This window comes from Pristiophorus japonicus, chromosome 14 (genome assembly GCF_044704955.1).
Source record: "Pristiophorus japonicus isolate sPriJap1 chromosome 14, sPriJap1.hap1, whole genome shotgun sequence".
Taxonomy (NCBI): Eukaryota; Metazoa; Chordata; class Chondrichthyes; family Pristiophoridae; genus Pristiophorus; species Pristiophorus japonicus.
The window spans coordinates 33,449,391-33,470,713 of NC_091990.1; the positions used below are offsets into that span (position 1 = coordinate 33,449,391).

Sequence of the window (21,323 nt, forward strand, 5' to 3'; positions counted from 1 at the left end):
ATTTATAACATGTTTAGTTTTCTCGCACTGGGCTCTGTTCCTGGAAATCAGTAGCATCATTAGTATTCGGGACTTTAGGCTGTGGATCCTTGCAGCTGTCCAGGTTTTTACAAAGCTAGTTGGTAGGTTTAAGACAAGGTAGTGGGTCTTGAAATCTTCTGCAGGTACATTATTCAGCCACAAAAGTTTTCTTTGCTTGCCAGGGTACTATTTTAGTTTTGTTTGCCTTTTAGGATTGAGACCTAAAATAACATTCGTAGGTTGCCTTTCCTAGTTAACCGGTCTAGTTAAAAATGTCTTCGTGCCAAATGAAGATGCATAATCAGAGTGCAGAACCATCCTGGAGGAACAAAACTAAGTGTCAGTACAGCTTTTTGTGCAGAAATAACGGGGCCCGACTTTGATAGACATAGTGCCCACTACCACCCGTAGAATACCCGCATACCGCCGACAATTGGAAATTTCGTGGAGAAACAGCTGCATACCACCGACAAACTGTCTGGGATGCGCACCATCTGCTGACACGGACGACCCGACATACCGCCGAAAACTTCAACATTGGTCACGCACCGGAGACAGGCCACCCTGAAGCATACTGTTCTGGAAAATGGCCTTTTATGCCTAGTAAAGTGGGCGGTAGTGCGTGTTGTGTTTATTTGGACATCAGGAGAAGCAGCAGCATTTGGAGATAAGCAGCAGTATTGGAGCGAGCACTGCAGTTGTATGTACAGGAAAAAAGTCAAATTTAAAAGGAAAGGTGGCTGTTTGGTAGGAAAGAAGATTTTCTGGAGGTCATTTTGTTTATTTAAAAATGGGAGACATCGTGAAAAATCGGGACCACCAGAGAGCAGCAGCACCATTTGGAGAACACTGAAGTTATTCTTAGCACCTTTAATTATTATGATATTAAGAAGCAAAGCAGCAGCCTTCGAATGCCTCACTGCTCCTCCTCACTGCCACTTTCTGCGCATGCGCAAGTGATCCTTGACCCCCAAAATACAAGTTTGGAGGGAAAGAAATGCGCACATGGGCAGTGTGCCGCTATACCGTCGATCGAGGAAAGCCTTTCTCCAGCTCAACTCCATTCTGCAAAACCGCCCGCTGCGCAACTCTCAACACATTGGCAGACCACCGAAAAGACGACCAAAGTTGAGGCCTTGGGTCTCTGCAGGCTGCCGATGGTGAAAAACGACAGACTGCTGCGATACCACGGGGAACTCGGCGGACCATCGGTAAGCACCAAAGTCGGGCCCACAATGTTTACAGTATCACAGGCAATCTCAATGGCAACCTGCTTAATAAACAGAAGAGATGTATTCTGCATTGGAACCTGAACTGCCCCAATTACTTTCCTTAGCTAACTTATCCATTAATGCACATCTTGCTCAGGATAATTAGTATATGATGCGGAGTATCTGAAGAAAGGTAGCTATGAGACGAGTTGTCTGGACTTCCCATCTGGACAAACCAAAGATTTACCAATCCTAGTTTGGGATAATTGGACCACTGGGAAAGCAGGGATTGATGCAATCCTGAAACTATATATTTTGTCCAAACAATAGAGCAATGGGAATTACTGGATGGATAATGTTGCAACTTTGAGGTGACCATTGCACATCAGCCACGACGCGGGCTTGACAGAGCTAGGCCTTTATCCAGTCGCAAGGGTCCCAGGACGACTAGAGACGTGCTCTGCTGCATGGACCTAGTACACGCACACATCGCAGTATGGGCTGACCCATGTGCTCTGCTCTTCTGGGCCCCATACCCTAATTTGCTGCTCCTCCATCACGATCTCTCCCCTGTTCCTCAGTCATTATCTCTCGCCACTCCTCCGCCACAAACATTCGCCGCACCTCATATAACGACATGTATGATATATAATATGTACATCATACTAACTTAGACTACACATGTGACACAAGGTTAGGGACTGTGGGAAGATAAAACATTTTTAGTATAAAAAACTGAAAATTGAATGGCTCATTTATTGGCAGATAAGGAACTTTCAAAGCAGTGCATACTAGATTTTATCCAGATCACAGTACACAGACCAATACTCTTTTAAAAAAAAAAAATGCAGTTACAGATATAAATTAATACATTTAAAACAAGTTTTACATTTTGAGTTGCAAATTGGGCTGTCAGAAACACATGGTGGCCACAATTTGAGGTCAAAGAGGCCATATTATAAAAACAATTGAGGTATACTGAATAGAACTGTCATGTTAGCAGGGAATTTCACATTATACATGAAAGTCAAATTTCATATCCATTCCCAGCCTTTAATTTCCATTTCCTATAATGTTATATCATTTGTCCATCTTTTCTCAAGACTACTACCGATTAAAAATTTATCGACTGCTAATTCTCAATTTAACTTCTATTCAGTGTTATTTTCAAATCGAATGGGCCAACAATCTTTGCCGGGAAAGGGTTAAAAATGCCGTTAACCACCTGTCTATTGGTACTTCTGCTATTTTTAAACTGTACTTTTAGGTTGCCAATATATTTAAAATGTTTATTGTATGCGCACAGCAATAACGAGATTTTGTTGTCCAAAAATATATTTTAGTTATCCAATGGAATTGTATTCAAAAGAATATTCAATAGAAACATTTTGTATTATATTGCACCCTTTGAATAGAGTGAAACATCCCATCAAATCCAAGCCAGAACCTAAAAATGATTACTTGTGGCTCTGTCTACAGACATGTCAGAGTTCAGTTAAACTCAGATATTGTACCTAGATTTTTCACTGAACACCTTCCAGACAAGAGTTTCTTTTGATGATGGTACATTAATCAAAAGCTTTTAAAATGATCATTAACCCCTTTACTAGCATGAGCCTATACATGAGAGTTTTGACAAAATGCGTCTGGAATAGCATTTGTTAAAGTTTCCCTGGTTCCTATCAACAATTAATGCAATGTAATAATTTATAAATTTTGCATTGACTATCCAAATTCATTAGGGAATGGAGTACTGTTACCTAGATATAATTTAGTATTGGTGCACCTCTATATTTTAAAAATAAAACTAAACACAGACAATGCAATTGGCAAAGATAAAATTCCATGGAGGATATATCACAGCTATCCATGATAGGCTGAATATCTCCACAAGTGAGGTTGATTAGATAACTCATGAAGGATGAAAATACAAGAGGAGATCTTTATTGTGCCATGTCTGGTCATGACATATACAACTAAAGAAAATAATTTTAATGAATATTTCCTAATAAAAACACTAGGAAAAAAATCAAATGTTGATGCATTGTGATGCCATTTTAGTGGAAAATACAATCTTTATTCCACTGTTATATTCCCACAATGTAATGTAACGTCCATCAGACCTTCTGGATACCTGTCTAGTAAACATAATGTGCCAATGAAGGCGCTAACCTACTATTTAAAACATAAAAATATTTTGAGTTTTTTGGGAAAATAAACTTAACATTTAAAAATTAAAACATTTGGCAGTTTGCTACATTTAAAAAAAATCCTTACTTCAACTGATCAGCTGCTTATTCCCAGAAACCATCCAATTACTTCTGAAAGCACTACTCATGCTTCACAAAGTAAATCAAAAACAAAGTCTCCACAGTGACAAACGCTAGTGCATAGTGCAACTCTCCAATATAGTGTATGCTATACAAGCAAAGGTGAACGATATAATTGTTGTCATTCACTGCAATGTGTAAATCTACTCAATTTGTACATCTTTTAAGGTCATTCAGTAGTTAGCTAGCTTTGTGACATGAATCGTTATCTCCAATTTAGAGTTGAGTTTATTTTACTTGCATGTACCTGGGTTCAGAAGCAGTGCATTTAAGAACCTCATGACCCCCTCACCAAGTGCAACACAGATATTAAAGGTTTTATTTACTTCAAATCACATTTACATGTGACTTTTCACAAAATATCTAAATGTTCAAATAACCAATTGTTGCATGTTTACTGTAAAATGATACTGAGCTATTAAAAAATCAATTTGTCCAAATATCCTGCACCTGCTGGAAAGTGGACAAATAGACTGAAGTCTCTTCTGCAATTCACGTTTGTGTTACTCTGGCTTCTTAGTCAAGCAAAGGTGTGTTTCTTATCAGGATGAGATGTTGCAATGTCAATTTGTCAGTCAATTCGAACTCTCTTTCCTTCTCCATCAACCCCACATGGAAAAAAGTGGTTTCTAGTAACTTGGTAGAGCATGAATAAAAATAATCATGGACTAAATTTAATCAATTAAGCAGGTAAATCATATATTTCATACAGACCAAATTAGTTTAGAAATTTCTTAGGCATACAAATGTAAAATGAAAGTCGTCAATTTAAAAAGAAATCATGTTCCTTCTCCGACCAAAAATGGAACAACTGACTATTTGTGCTGTGGCACTGTTGTGTCCGAGTTGGAAGACCATGGGTACAAGTCCCACTCGAGACTTGAGCACAAAATCGAAGCTGATGCTTCAGTTCAGTATTGAGGGAGTGCTGCACTGTCAGAGGTGCCATCTTTTGGAGGAGTTGTTAAACAGAAGCCCCATCTGCCCTCAGATGGTGTAAAAGATCCCATGGCATTATTAGAAGAGCCGGAAGTTCTGAGTGTCCAACACATTTCCTTTAACCAACACCACTATATAAAAAAAAAAACAGTATCTGGCCATTTATCTCATTGCTGTTTGTGGGACCTTACACAATTGGTTGGCATGTTTCTCGACATTACAACAGTGACTGCACTTAAAGTATTTCAATGGCTGTGAAGTGCTTTGGGACTCCTGAGGTCATGAAAGTTCCTTCCTTCCAAGATATTTGTTTTCAGGCCTTCTCCAATCGCACTCTAAAGCCACTGAGAGGTGGACAACAGCTGTCTTGGGTGACTAGTCCACTGAATTTCCCTTTTCCCAGTGTCACTGAGCATGCACGGTCTCCTGAAGTCAATGAATCATTTTGCAATACAATTTAATTGGTGCCAGCAGGCTTTTGGTATATTTCTCAAGGAGCCATTTGTTAAATGTGAACAGGCTACACGGCAGCTTGAGACATCAGCACTAAGCTCAATCCTATCAATATACATGTCCATTTCCAGCAGGAATGCCTGGATAATTTTCCCCTTCCCAGCCAGAGGCAAGTTATAGTGCTTCCACCAACACTGAAAATTTGGGATCTTGTTGGATATTTGGCTCACTAGCACATAACCCGATGCATTTACTCACAACCCGATGCATTGCAGCAGGGACCCCGACCATGCCTTTTTAAACAAACAGCAGCTGAGTGTAGATGCTCCAAACTACGAAAGCTTTGAAAAATCTGCAAACATGCCCAACATGGCCCAGTGCGATCGCATCACGCTCTGAATTTGGTTTGGATTACACTTATAGAAAACATGTCACTCATATTACTCTAATTAAGAAGCAATCCAGTGTACATCATTATGGTTACAGGAATCTTTTTAGTGTGCAAATGTTTAGGGCACATGAAAAAAAGTTAAGACTGTTTACTTACAGCAGTACCCAGCAACAGGATACATTTATAACAAGTTTATAAGTCATGATAATTTTTTAAAATGTTAAAACAGCATGATGAGAGAGCTCAGCTGCTTGTAGTCTTTATCTAATAGTGCAGTCCTGCAATGTTGAGAGATTAGTTTGACAAAATAATTTAATGACAGAAATAGTTATTGTTTTATTTTGAGCACATTATCCAGAACTGATCCAGATATAAAACTGTCCAAATTTTTGCCATTTTAAATCCTTCAAAACATTATTTTTATTTAATTATCAGTAGCACAGCATTTTGTTTTGCCGGTGTACAACAGATACATTTCAAAAATGGTTAAAATGTTATCTCTATTACTGGCAGGCACTAGGTGAGGGGGCGTGGGGAAGGGGTGATTAACACCTTGCTCATTACATTATTAATCTATCATATTAAGTTGCCACCAATTGGATCGTTCACCAGTGTCAGGATGTGAAGTCAGGTGCCAGTATATTAAGAGGAAGACATAGGTTATAATAAAGGAAAAACAAACCAGCAGCAAATATGGACCTACATTCATAGGAAGGGAATAACACTGCAAAGCAGTTCCTTTCCATCAAAGAATAAATTAAAAACACCCTGTTAATACTTCACACTAATAAAAAGGTTTTAAACCAACACATTCCCAATATTAACACAAAAAAATCAGTAGTGAGAATTATTATTTTTTTTTATAAAGCTAAAATGACCCAGGGTCATTGCCAGATGTGCAACATTTCAGCACAAGAGTTAACTCCAACTCTAAACAACAACAGGTGAAGACAACAAATCCCTTTGTGGTCGCCTCATGACAATTCTTCGACAGGAGAAAGGTAAAAGTTCATTGCAAAATTTCCAGAATTACAGGAGTGCCTAGTATCACAGTATTCAGTTTTCCATGGATTTCAGCACATTTATAAAGTTGCTGACCTGAAGGAAATGGTCATATCCAAACTTCAGGTGATGATTAAAGTTCACAGGACATCCAGTGTGTTCTCCATCGCATATTTGGCTTCTTGGGATATTTTTCAAGCTGCAATACAATAGATTTCCAGCGGGCGACTCACTGGAAACACAGGACTTCAAAACCACAACAGTGCAGACAGGCTGCACTTGATGCTTCAGCTTTAGAAATTAATGAATGCACTATGGGTGGCAGCTTTATTTAAAAAAAAAAGGTTTTTGGCCAGTGTGCATCTCTCCTGAGTCTTTTTCTGGCCTTCAAGTGAGAAACCAGTTCTGTTAAACTCACACAAGTAGATCAGTTTAAGCATTCGGATACTGAGCTGACTCATTTCACAGGGATTGCATACTCTCTGCATGCAGCACAGCAGTCACTATTGCTCCAGATCAATCTTCATTTTACTGAGCAGAGATAGTGTAATACTGGGAGACAGTTTCTACCCTAGATCTATAGTTTTTACAAGTCTGGCACCTAGATTCCAGTTATAGGATTTCTTCTCTTTGTTTCTTAGTTTTTTGAACTACTTGGCCATTGTGGATTGATCCATTCTGGTTTCGAAGTAATTTCCCTTTCTCCCTGTCTGGCCAGGTGAAGATAGCTTCATCACTATCAAGTTCAGATTCTGAAACCATTAAGCTGGTGTTCTGTGCCGGAGCTTTCAGCCTGCCAACTACAATAAAACATTTATCAGCAATACTGCAATACAAACGCAAGGGAAAAAAAATCACCTTGAAGGAAGCAGAACATCTTAATTGGTATTCTTACTGGCAGAATTGCTAATAGTTTGATAATAGCACCTGCTTGGTAACTGAAAATATAATTATAAAAATTCAAGAGTAGCTACTGCACCAAGGTTATGGTTTTGACTGTGAACATAGTCGATGGCAACTGCACGGTGTTTTCCACCGACAGCCTAACCCCATTTCACAGATAATGTGTGGACCAGTGACAGATTCACTATCATTTGTATTTCTTTGGCTGATCAGCTGAAGTAGGAATGCACTCGAGCAAATCTGAATATAATCAGCAAAGGCTTTAAAGTTTAATATTCATTAAAAAAAAAATAAGTCACCAAAATAAATACAGAAGGTTGATCTCCAAGTTATAGAACGGAATTTAGGATCCCTGCCCCAAAGAGCATCCACAAAAATAATGTAATCACTTATTAAACAATTTCAAAGTGATTATTAGTTTTAAACCAGTTTGTACAGGAACGGATTTTAACTTTGTAAAATCAACTGCAGTATGAGCTCCTGAAATAAATGGTGATAAAAACCATTTTACATGGTGCTGAAGCCAAGCTCTTACATTTACGCCTATGATAAAAGTGAATTATTTTTGTCTGTAATGAATCACATTAATTGGCTCTTCTTTGGCCACTGTACATACTAGGTTTACTCATAGAAAATACTTTAATATGTGCCAAGTATCTGAGGAAGGGGCCATGCCATTAAAGTCAAATACATGTATCTACATTTTCTTTATCCTGGTCAAAATTCTGAACATTCCGAAGGCTGGGGAAGGCGCAAATCCTGTTTCTGCATGGATGAGGGTGGGGAAAGAGAACCTGTTATATGGGCTAGAACTCCACTGGGTTTCCATCTTGTTTAGACCAGACCTTTACAGCCCAGTCAGGGTATATGGGAATATGTTCTGCCCATTCCCAAGTACAAGGGGACAAATTGGGGCGGCGGATCTCCCAGGCATTCCTGGGACACATCTCTCTTTATGCCCATTAAAGGCCTTAGCAGTTGAGACTAGGCATGAGTCCATTATGAAGGCCCCAACCCATTGTTTATGGCCCCACCACAACCTCCTCACCGTCACCACTCATTCCATCCCCTTCCTTGGCTAATGCCCGAGGTTGTTCACAAACTCAGCATCATATTTGACCTCCAAACTGAGCTTCTAATCCTACATCCTCTTCATCACAAAGACTTTCACTTTCATAACATCACCTGTCTCTGCGCTGCCTCAGCCCAGCTGCTGGTGAAACCCTCACCTATGCATTAATCATCTCCAGACGCGACAATTTCAATGCTCCCGTGGCCGGCTATCCATCCTCCACCCTCCATAAATGTCAGCTCATCCAAAACGGTGCTGTCCATATCCTTGTCCACATCAAGTACCATTCCTCCATCATCCCTGTGCTCATTGACCTACAGTGGCTCCCGGTTCCCCAAAGCCTCAAATTTAAAATTCTCATCTTAGTATTACACCTAAGTTTCTCCCTGGCTTCACCCCTCCAGATCTCTGTAATCCTCTCTAATCCCACAACTCTCAGAGAACTCTGCGTTCCTCCAGCTCTGGCCTATTGTGTATCCACTACTTTCACCCCACCATTGCTGGCTGTGCCTTCAGTGCTACCCACTGAACCACAGCTGACACAACATCTGAGCTCCTATTGAGTGAGGGTCTGTATTAGCAGAGCCTCACAAAATTTACTCTGCAATGGAAACAAGGGTCACCTCCACTGAGATCTGACTCAAGTACATAGTGTTCTGTAAAACAACACTTATGTTATGACGTTATGTTAATGAGATGCAGCATCAATTTATCAGCATAATTTCTATAGCTCTGCAAGAATGAAATGCTTCTTGTTGGTACACATTGGAATTCCAATATGCTGCGCCATTCAATGAGAGGAGCAAAGATCCTGGCTGCGATTCCCCATTTGGTTGGTTTGTGCTACAGAATGGCTTTGGTGAAAGACTGAAAGCAGGAAGGCATCGGATGCTGAGTGATGCAGGGAAACTCAAGAGGAAAAGAAGAGAGACAATGATTTCGTAAAAGTTACAGCTTCAACATTTCTTTCTCATCCCAATACCTGGCTTGGAGCTAGACTTCAATTCCAGACTATCATGATCATCTGTAGCATCTAGCATTTTGTATCTGCTTTTTCTTCTTGGTTTTCCTTTGCGTCTAAAACAATAATTCATAATATTTAGGCAATTATTTCAACTGAGTTGTGTACCAGTATTACAGATACCTATACTATACTATAAAAGAAATAAGATTAACAGATTGACAATGTATGCATACGGATGGTATTTCACCCCCATTTTACTCCAAAGCTTAATATTTCAAACTTACATTTTATTAAGTGAAGCTTCAATCCCTCCCATATTTTATGCCAAAAAAACAAATATGGCAGGGTCTCTTTGGGGCTGGAAGATGGAAGATTATTAGTCAGTCAGTCGTCCATAGTACAATCAGAATCTAATATCGGAGTCAGGCGGGTACGTTTTAGCCTACAGTTCTGTTCATGATTGACCAGCCAGTTTGGCTCATTACAAGAGCCTCAAAGGATACACCCATCACTGGAGCTGGATGGTCCTAGTTGGACAAAAAGTGCTTGTAAGCTGTGTGGTTTTAACAGGTTAAACCATGCTGTTCTTGAGGCACAAGTTAACAACAGAAAAGGCTAATCTCTCCGGAATTAGATAAGTGGGTTGTGTCATTACAGGAAGAAAAAGGTGCAATTCATATCAGGTAAACAGAAACTTCACTGGAGACTTTTAAGTGTGGTAATGAATTTCCATGCGTCACACATCCAGTGATCTTCACCCCCAAGTGATCAAGTGGATTACTGGCCTCAGCCCTGGTCGTCGCATTTTCTTTGGCATCAGTCCCAGGCCCCTGCTCTTTCTAGCTTCTGCCCCTATTGCACGTTCTGCACTGATGATTATCCAGTTGGTCTAGAGTGCTTCAAAGTGAAAGAGAATGAATGTTCAAATCTTTATTCTGTACAATGATACTTAAATGGCTGGGTTAGCATTAGCTTTTCCCACATACTGCGTCCTAAGAAGTGCCAAAACAGTGAAAGGGGTACGGATATATCCCTATTCTGAACCAATCCACTTGTTAATGCACTCAACCCTTTCTTAGGATCCGATCTCTTTATCCTGGTCTGAAAGACAAAAACATCAACTCAATGCACCACCCACTTTGGCAGCCTGGGTTAAATACAGCAGTTTACAATAGGTGATGAATGAATTGGGGATAGCCAAGAATTCATTTCTTGCAGTGAACAGTAGGAGCTTAGCAGCACCACCAGAAGAAACTTTGCGGTACTGCAAATTCTGATGCTCAATCTAGGTGGTAAAAGCAGAAAGATGTTGCACTTCCCAGCACTCTTCCCTCAACTTGTGAGCACCAAGATTCACGTCTGACCCCTGAAGAAAATAAATCACTACCACTGGACTATTATTTTGGTCCCCGATACAAACTCCATTCCCTCCACTGATTCCACCCCCCGCTCCCTCCCAAGCTACTTGCTCAGACTAACCCAGACTGTGGAAAATTTGGCATTTAACTGAATGGTGGAACACTCGAGGGCTGAAAGGCCTACTCCTGTTCCTAACAGCAACATCAGGTCTTGCCATGACTAGCTCACACAAATAAAAAGGTGATAAGAGTTTAACTGAGCTCAGTTAACAAAGCAGAACCTCTCTTTTTTTTGTGGAGCATCAGGGAGTGGTTCATCTTGCCCTACAGAAAGCATGCATTTTTGTAGATGAGCTTGGCATCAATGTTGTGGGAAACAGTAGGGAGCTGTTAGGAAGTCTTGAGGAAAAGAGGTGGAAAAAAAGTCAATTTAGATTTGCGGAGGTTTCATAATCCTTACCTTTTACAGAAGCAGAAGACCATCCAAACTAGAATTCCAATGGAGACCAGTATGACAAATGCAGCTATAACAACATAGAGCACGCTCCATTCTACAGGCAAAAAAAGAGCAGGGAATAACGTTATACACGGAAAAGGTTCAGTTAGTGCTATGTATACCACATGATATGATCTATAAACACCAGTTGACTAACCCCATTGTGGTGACTAGAAAGTAGACTTCAATTGAAAAATATTGCTTTGTTTTTCTAAACAGCTTGTCACTGTACATTTGAGTTCTATTTGTCAAAACTAATAATTTAACAAGGAGATATTAATAATCCACCACTGTATGCATAATTTACAAGGCATTGTATTATATTCTGAGTATTTTTGAAGCCAAGTTAACTGAGTACTTAATTGTTCAGTAAAATAGTGAAGCAAATTAGTTCTAATGACATCAGCCTTTGCTATATATAAAAACAACTAAATTTCAGTGAAAAACTATTTCACAAGAGTACATACAATTCTATGCATTTAATTCATAATGTTTGAACGGCAGTGATTTCTGACTGGCTGAGTTTATGCTTCAAGCATGTCTGCTACTATCCCAAATATTTATAAAATCTAATATTTATTACCTTGGTGATTGTTAGGTCATCACATATTTATACTTTAGGTTATAGATATTTTTCAAAGGATTTTTGGCTACAAAGCAAGAAGATCATCTTATAGATGGGTCGGCTTGTACACATTCTTCTGTAAACAGTCCTTTGATATGTGTCCCATCCCCAATACACAACTATACATATTTTGTTCAGATTTAGTTCAAATTGGCAATTCAATCCCGTTTAAATGAATATTTATCTCCAACTTACCACAGTTGCTTTCTCCATCTTCTAGCAGAACTCGAATGAAGTTCTCCATCCAGAATGGGTCACAGATGCAACGCTTTTTGAAAGAATCACACCGACCATGGTCTGAGCAATTCAACTGACAGACTTTATTCAGGAGACAGCAGAATAGAAGTGAAGGCAGGTTAGTAACGGTTAGCTGCAAGAACATGCTTTTAAACTCTAATGCCTAGCGAGTTATTTTGTTTTCAGTTGCAAACAAATCAGAGAACCTAGAAAATGTTTTTCATCTGTAAGCTTGGGAATTCCTGTTAATGTTTCTTGATGGTTTCTTATTCCTCAGATCACTGTACCCTGTGCTCACTTCATTAAGCTACTTGTGCTACTGTGACACCTTTTTCTTGATAAAAATCATAATGTCAATGAGGACTGGTAGTTCCGATGTAATTCAGTTCAATACTTAAGTGAGAATTATGTCACAGTGAGTACGAATTCCTGGATTCACATTCACCTGTAATTATTAGCAGCAAACAGAGATGATGGCAGAGCAAGGAGCCTAAACAAGCATGCACACAGCACTCTGACAAGAGGAATAAGAAATTGTCAAATTGCTCGGTGAATCGATGCATGGTAGCAAAGAATTTTATATGACGAAGAAAAAAGGGAGAGTCAGTTTCTGCCCCATAAAAGGCAACTCTTAGTGACCTATGGACAAGAGCTAAAGAATTCTCCTTCTCACACCAAGCTGAGAAAAGCAGTATGGTGGCCATAATGGACAGCAAACAACTTCCACCTACAAGAAGTTCATGGACAGTTTAAAAAAAACTCCAGTCTTCTCAAAGATGTTTTGTACAGTCATTAAATGCTACAAGATATTTGTTATTGTTTTGGGAGAACAAAACACACGATTTATGTTGATGCAGAGAACTGTTTCAGTCTACAGTGTAAGAACTAAACAATGCAAGCTGTGAGGATAGGAAATATGTGACAGCATCGCCGTTAATGTGATCAGAAGATAGAAACATAGAAACATAGAAAATAGGTGCAGGAATAGGCCATTCGGCCCTTCTAGCCTGCACCGCCATTCAATGAGTTCATGGCTGAACATGCAACTTCAGTACCACATTCCTGCTTTCTCGCCATACCCCTTGATCCCCCTAGTAGTAAGGACTTCATCTAACTCCTTTTTGAATATATTTAGTGAATTGGCCTCAACAACTTTCTGTGGTAGAGAATTCCACAGGTTCACCACTCTCTGGGTGAAGAAGTTTCTCCTCATCTCGGTCCGAAATGGCTTACCCCTTATCCTTAGACTGTGACCCCTGGTTCTGGACTTCCCCAACATTGGGAACATTCTTCTTGCATCTAACCTGTCTGAACCCATCAGAATTTAAACGTTTCTATGAGGTCCCCTCTCATTCTTCTGAACTCCAGTGAATACAAGCCCAGTTGATCCAGTCTTTCTTGATAGGTCAGTCCCGCCATCCCGGGAATCAGTCTGGTGAACCTTCGCTGCACTCCCTCAATAGCAAGAATGTCCTTCCTCAGGTTAGGAGACCAAAACTGCACACAATTCTCCAGGTGTGGCCTCACCAAGGCCCTGTACAACTGTAGCAACACCTCCCTGCCCCTGTATTCAAATCCCCTCACTATGAAGGCCAACATGCCATTTGCTTTGTGGAGATCTGGAATAAATTGACCTGAAAAATTAATGCTTGAATTGTTCAAATCACAGAATCTTATTAAATGGCAGTATTCTGTAATATTACATTTGTAATGTCATTTTTACAAATGTTAATGGAAGTCAATTGAATGGTTTTAATTTTTGAAAGTATTTGAATTTGAGCAGTTTTTTTTAAATAAAAGGAAAAATCAGGCTTCTTTCTGGTTAGCTTTGAACAAGATTGGTTTGCCCAATTTAAAAAAAAAGTAAACACTCTTTGGTCATGACAAGGCTAGACCCATCAAGCCTGTCTTGCTTTTCGATAAGTAGCAGACCAAATAAATGGATTATAAAATTTATTCTGCTCTATTCATTTGCAACGCAAGCACAATACTGAATACATGCTAAGGCCATACCATCAAGCATTGTAAATGTTATTGGCTATAGCCACCATACCACCATTGAAGATAATGTGCATGCAGGTTTATGAAATCTTTTAAAAAGAAAGTTAGACTAGGAACAAAATGTACCAATCCAGTCCATTCTGACTTTTTTTTAAAGAAAGGACCTGATACAAGTCAAATACTGGTCACACTAAAGGTAAAAAAAAATAAGGTTGTGAAAGAGCCTTAGACTAGCTTCACAGCTGAGATAATTCCATGACCAGTACAGGTCTGGTACTGTTCCAGAGTGCATACTAGTGTAATAGCATTAACAGAATTAGACATCTGCTATCCTTGCCGTAGTACACCTATCCAATTTATTCATGGACCTTCAGGTGGCAGTTTGAGTTAAAATAGGCAGTTGCTAAATAACAAATCATTAGGCATGCAATATCATCTGTTTTGCATTAAAACAGGCAATGCCTCTTCCCAGTCTGTAATTCCCTGGAGCATATCTGCAATGTGCTGAGAGTACCAATACACCAAATGGAAAATCTATAGAGCAAGAACCAAGTAAAACAAATATGAATTCCATTTCAAACAAGTGCTGTGCTTCACATTTACATGAGTGGACAGTGCAATGAAGCCATAATAATGGCACTGGAGGAATCTTCACCAAAGAGTCACCATCATTATCAGAACATTGCTATTATAATGATTTATTATGCAAAGATAACACGATGGTGAATGACGGGAACTGTCATTCGATATTATCTGAAGGTTTTACTCCAGAAGAATACCAGATATATTAACAGCATTTGTTCATATAGAGCTCCTTCTGTTTCAAAGCATTCACAAGGAGAGAGACAATACGGAACAGGAAGAGGGAAAATTTCAGGGCCGAGTTTTTTTTTTAAAAAGGAGGTTTTTGAATGTAGGGCGACAGTTTTAAAAAAATTCTCCCAATAACAATTTGTTATACAAGGAAAATATAGCAAAGAGGATGGATTTGGGTCTCTGCCAATATTAATTTAACTGGTATAGGCATGGCAGTGGGCAGAGCTCAGCCTGTATGTGAAGTATACACAAAAAGACTTGTGTTATTCAGTGAATGCAATAACACTCCACATGCAAGTCTCCTCCATTAAGGTAAAAACCTAAATGGGAATGGATTTAAATGAATGTGGTTTGTGTTGAGCCATTTTCACCCTCTTGTCCCAGCTAGGATCTGCTGGCATAATATCCCTGCACCTCTAAATTAAAGCCCTCTATGTGAGACGTCAGATTGTGATTGGGCAGAAACCATGACTGCTACTAGTCTGGCCTCTATCCTTTGACCTTCTCGATAAGCAGAGGTATAACAAGCACCCAAGAATCAGGAGTTCAAAGAACCAAAGTGGACTAGAAACGGTTACTTGATGGTAAATCAGTATCAGAGCAGTGGGAGGCATTCAAGGAGGGTACAGAGCAAGTACGTTCCCTGAAAGAAAAAGGTTGGGGCTAACAAATCTAGAGGCCCCTGGATGTCAAGGGACATACAGGGTAAGATAAGGAAAAAAAGGGAAGCTTATGACAGATACCGAGTACTCAATACTGAAGAAACTCTAGAGGAGTATACAAAGTGCAGGGGTGCAATTAAAAAAGATATCACGAAAGCAAAGAGAGAGCATGAAAGAATGTTGGCAAGTAAAATCAGGGAAAACCCAAAGATGTTTTATAAACACATTAAGAGCAAGAGGATAACGAAAGTATGGGGCCTTTTAGAGACCATAAAGGAAATCAGTGTATGGAGGCAGAAAACGTAGGTATGATTCCTAATGAATACTTTGCATCTGTTTTCATAAAAGGGGCGATGCAGACTTTTCAATGAGGAGGAATGTGAAATATTAGATGAGATAAACAGAGAGAGAGGAAGTATTAAGGGGCTTAGCAGCTTTGAAAGTGGATAAATCTCCAGGCATGGAATATAAAGAGCAAAGACTTTATCCTTAAACGGTATAAAACACTAGTTAGGCCGCAGCTGTTAAGAGAAGCAAAAGAGGAAATAGCAGAGGCTCTGACCATTATTTTCCAGTTCTCTCTGGTTACAGGTGTGGTGCCAGAGGACTTGAGGACTGCTAATGTACCTTTGTTTAAAAAAGGGAGAAAAGGATAGACCGAGTAATTACAGGCCAGTCAGCCGAACCTCAGTGGTGGGAAAATTATTGGAAAAAATCCTGAGAGACAGGATAAATCCTCATTTAGAAAGACGTGGATTAATCAAGGACAGTCAGCATGGATTTGTTAAAGGAAGATCATGTCTGACTAACTTGATTACATTTTTCGAGGATGTAACCAGGAGGGTCGATGAGGGCAGTGCATATGATGTAGTGTATATGGATTTTAGCAAAGCTTTTGATAAGGTCCCACATGGCAGACTGGTCACGAAAGTAAAAGCCCATAGGATCCAGGGCAAAGCAGCACATTGGATCCAAATTTGGCTCAGAGGCAGGAGGCAAAGGGTAATGGTTACTAGGTGTTTTTGTGACTGGAAGGCTGTATCCAGTGGGGTTCCGCAGGGCTGGGTCCCTTGCTTTTTGTGGTATATATCAATGTCTTGGACTTGAATATTGGAGGTATGATTAAGAAGTTTGCAGATAAGACTAAAATAGGCGGTGTGGTTGATAATAAAGAAGAAAGCTGCAGACTGCAGGAAGATATCAATGGGCAGAACAGTGGCAAATGGTATTCAATCTGCTAAGTGTGAGGTAATGCATCTGGGGAGGTCTAACAAGGCAACGGAATACACATTAAATGGTACAACACTGAAAAGTGTAGAGGAACAAAGGACCTTGGAGTGCAGTCCACAGATCCCTGAAGGTAGCATAGAAAATAGATGCAGGAGTAGGCCATTCGGTCCTTCGAACCTGCACCACCATTCAATATGATCATGGCTGATCATGCACTTCAGTACCCCATTCCCGCTTTCTCTCCATACCCCTTGATCCCTTTAGCCGTAATGGCCACATCTAACTCCCTTTTGAATATATCTAATGAACCAGCCTCAACAACTTTCTGTGGTAGAGAATTCCACAGGTTCACAATTCTCAGTGAAGAAGTTTCTCCTCATCAGTCCTAAATGGCTTACCCCTTGTCCTTAGACTGTGACCCCTGGTTCTGGATTTCCCCATCAGGAATATTCTTCCTGCATCTAACCTGTCCAATCCCATCAGAATTTTATATGTTTCTATGAGATCCTCTCTCATTCTTTTAAATTCCAGTGAATACAAGCCTAGTCGATTCAGTCTTTCTTCATATGTCAGTCCTGCCATCCCTGGAATCAGTCTGGTGAACGTTCGCTGCACTCCTTCAATAGCAAGAATGTCCTTCCTCAGATTAGGAAACCAAAACTGTACACAATATTCAAGGTGTGGCCTCACCAAGGCCCTGTACAACTGCAGTAAGACCTCCCTGCTCCTATACTAAAATCCTCTCGCTATGAAAGCCAACATGCCATTTGCCTTCTTCACCGCCTGCTATACCTGCATGCCAACTTTCAATGACATGTCAACCAGGTCTCGTTGCACCTCCCCCTTTCCTAATCTATCACCATTCAGATTCGGATATAAAAGGGGTCAGAGAGTCTAGTAAGGAGGAGGAACTGAGGGAAATCCTTATTAATCTGGAAATTGTGTTGGGGAAATTGATGGGATTGAAGGCCGATAAATCCCCAGGGCCTGATGGACTGCATCCCAGAGTACTTAAGGAGGTGGCCTTGGAAATAGCGGATGCATTGACAGTCATTTTCCAACATTCCATTGACTCTGGATCAGTTCCTATCGAGTGGAGGGTAGCCAATGTAACCCCACTTTTTAAAAAATGAGGGAGAGAAAATAGGGAATTATAGACCGGTCAGCCTGACCTCAGGAGTGGGTAAAATGATGGAATCAATTATTAAGGATGTCATAGCAGCGCATTTGGAAAGAGGTGACATGATAGGTCCAAGTCAGCATGGATTTGTGAAAGGGAAATCATGCTTGACAAATCTTCTGGAATTTTTTGAGGATGTTTCCAGTAGAGTGGACAAGGGAGAACCAGTTGATGTGGTATATTTGGACTTTCAGAAGGCTTTCGACAAGGTCCCACACAAGAGATTAATGTGCAAAGTTAAAGCACATGGGATTGGGGGTAGTGTGCTGACATGGATTGAGAACTGGTTGTCAGACAGGAAGCAAAGAGTAGGAGTAAATGGGTACTTTTCAGAATGGCAGGCAGTGACTAGTGGGGTACCGCAAGGTTCTGTGCTGGTGCCCCAGCTGTTTGCACTGTACATTAATGATTTCGATGAGGGGATTAAATGTAGTATCTCCAAATTTGCGGATGACACTAAGTTGGGTGGCAATGTGAGCTGCGAGGAGGATGGTTAGGTGACTTGGATAGGTTAGGTGAGTGGGCAAATGCATGGCAGATGAAGTATATTGTGGATAAATGTGAGGTTATCCACTTTGGTGGTAAAAACAGAGAGATGGACTATTATCTGAATGGTGACAGATTAGGAAAAGGGGAGGTGCAACGAGACCTGGGTGTCATGGTACATCAGTCATTGAAGGTTGGCATGCAGGTACAGCAGGCGGTTAAGAAAGCAAATGGCATGCTGGCCTTCATAGCGAGGGGATTTGAGTACAGGGGCAGGGAGGTGTTGTACAGGGCCTTGGTGAAGCCATACCTGGAGTATTGTGTACAGTTTTGGTCTCCTAACTTGAGGAAGGGCATTCTTGCTATTGAGGGAGTGCAGCGAAGGTTCACCAGACTGATTCCCGGGATGGCGGGACTGACCTATCAAGAAAGACTGGATCAACTGGGCTTGTATTCACTGGAGTTCAGAAGAATGAGAGGGGACCTCATAGAAACGTTTAAAATTCTGATGGGTTCAGACAGGTTAGATGCAGGAAGAATGTTCCCAATGTTGGGGAAGTCCAGAACCAGGGGTCACAGTCTAAGGATAAGGGATAAGCCATTTCGGACCGAGATGAGGAGTAACTTCTTCACCCAGAGAGTGGTGAACCTGTGGAATTCTCTACCACGGAAAGTTGTTGAGGCCAATTCACTAAATATATTCAAAAAGGAGTTAGATGAAGTCCTTACTACTAGGGGGATCAAGGGGTATGGCGAGAAAGCAGGAATGTGGTACTGAAGTTGCATGTTCAGCCATGAACTCATTGAATGGCGGTGCAGGTTCGAAGGGCCGAATGGCCTACTCCTGCATCTATTTTCTATGTTTCTAATATTCTGCCTTCCTGTTTTTGCCACCAACGTGGATAACCTCACATTTATCTACAGTATACTGCATCTGCCATGCATTTGCCCATTCACCTAACCTGTCCAAGTCACCCTGCAGCCTTTTAGCATCCTCCTCACAGCTCACACTGCCACCCAGCTTAGTGTCATCTGCAAACTTGGAGATGTTATGTTGAATTCCTTCGTCCAAATCATTAATGTATATTGTAAATAGCTGGGGTCCCAGCACTGAACCTTGAGCTATCCCACGAGTCACTGCCTGCCATTCTGAAAAGGACCTGTTTATTCCTACTCTTTGCTTCCTGTCTGCCAGGCCAGGTAGATAAGGTGGTTAAGAAGGCATATGGAATACTTGCCTTTATTAGTCGAGGCATGGCATACAAGAGCAAGGATGTTATCCTTGAACTGTATAAAACACTGGTTCGGCTGAAGCTGGAGTACTGTGTGCAGTTCTGGTCACCACATTACAGGAAAGATGTGATTGCACTGGAAAGGATGCAGAAGAGATTTACAAGAATTTTGCCTGGACTGGAGAATTTTGGCTATGAGGAAAGTTTGGAGATGCTGGGTCTGTTTTCTTTGGATCAGAGGAAGCTGAGGGGAGACCTGATTGAGGTGTATTAGAATTATGAGGGGCCTTGATAAGAGTGGATAGGAAGGACCTATTTCCCTTGGCAGAGGGGTCAATAACCAGGGGGCATAGATTTAAAGTAATTGATTGGAGGTGTAAAGGAGATATGGGGAAATTTCTTTACCCAGAGGGTGGTGTGTGTCTGGAACTCACTGCCTGAAAGGGTGGTAGAGGCAGAAAGCCTCACCACATTTAAAAAATACTTGAATGTGTTCTTAAAGTGCCGTAACCTACAAGGCTTTGGACCAAGAGCTGGAAAGTGGGATTAGGCTGGATAGCTTCTAGGTCGGCTGGTGCGGACACGATGGGCCAAAATGGCCTCCTTTCGTGCTGTAAATTTCTATGATTCTATAACCTCTCAATGCATGCTTGAAATAAAAGGGGGGCACAGTACCAAGAACAATGTGCTTGAAAAGCAAATTCAGCACCCACAGAAATGGTACTGTCAGCACCACATTCATCTTTTGCTTTTATGATCCTCGGATCAGAGTTTCTTTTCCATCAAAAGTGGCCAGAAAATAATAAAAAGGCGCAAGTTTTCAGTTCTTCAACAGTATTATCTTGACTGCTCTTGTTTATTATATTATCTTCTGCACAATAATGCCTCCTCTCATTTTAAAATATACTAAACTCAAAATAATCTTACTTGGATTAATCTGTACAAAAAAAGATTGAATAATTAATTTTCACTCACTGACTGTGGCGACTTGGAGAGCCCGGAAAACTAGAAAGTCCGATTTCTGCTTCCGAAATTTATTCTTCAGTATCCGAGCAACATCCTGTCCCTTCAATACCTGATGTACTTGAGTATTCGTTACACAAAAGATGATCTGTGTGCTGTGAAAATAAATGAGCAGAATTACAATAGAAGACATTGCAAGAGTGATAATTGATAGCTGCACACTGGCCATATTTTACACAATTCTCCCACATCACCTTTTTGGGAAAGAAATAATTTTACTTGAACACTTTTTTTTTGAAAGCCAACAAATGTTTGAATAGAGTCACCAGGGTCAGAATGTTTGTTCATCTATTTAAAGAGTAAGTACCAATAAGCAGTTTTGTTACAAAGAAAACTCTAATTGTAGACCACAAATGGCTGGTGTAAAACTGTTGAAGAAAAATTGGGAACTTTATACATTCTAATTGATATCAATAAATGGAAATTAAATATCCCTTACGATTAGAACTTGGGTATAGAATTAACAGTAGCATAGGGGGGATTTCTTTGCGCTCAAGAACATGCATGGTAGCAGCGGAGCAGTTGGGGGGAGGGAGGGGGGGGAGCAGGTCACCGCCGGGATACCGCAGGAGCGGAATTTTGATAATGGCGGCCATTACACAAAAAGTTGGCAGCCATTCCTAGGATCTTAAAAGCAAAAGATGAATATAGCATGGTCACTGATTTCCAGTGGTAACAGGCCTTAAGGAAA

General features: G+C 40.5%; 1 protein-coding gene across 4 annotated transcripts in view; it reads right to left on the reverse strand.

Annotated features, from left to right (window-relative positions):
* Nucleotides 1-262: 262 nt before the first annotated feature.
* The window catches only part of LOC139279847 (dyslexia-associated protein KIAA0319-like protein), a 109,206-nt gene continuing 88,145 nt past the window's right edge, over nt 263-21,323 (reverse strand). For 2 of the 4 annotated variants that reach the window (XM_070899107.1, XM_070899106.1), the window contains exons 17-21: nt 20,585-20,727; nt 11,961-12,083; nt 11,105-11,195; nt 9,305-9,399; nt 1,990-7,147 (exon numbers count right to left, since the gene is read on the reverse strand). In XM_070899107.1, the coding sequence (XP_070755208.1) occupies nt 6,960-7,147; nt 9,305-9,399; nt 11,105-11,195; nt 11,961-12,083; nt 20,585-20,727 (640 nt within the window). In that variant the 3' untranslated portion in view covers nt 1,990-6,959. Of the gene's footprint in view, nt 341-1,989; nt 7,148-9,304; nt 9,400-11,104; nt 11,196-11,960; nt 12,084-13,661; nt 14,538-20,584; nt 20,728-21,323 lie in introns of those variants that run through there. The other 2 variants (XM_070899108.1, XM_070899109.1) reach the window with 2 other exon arrangements.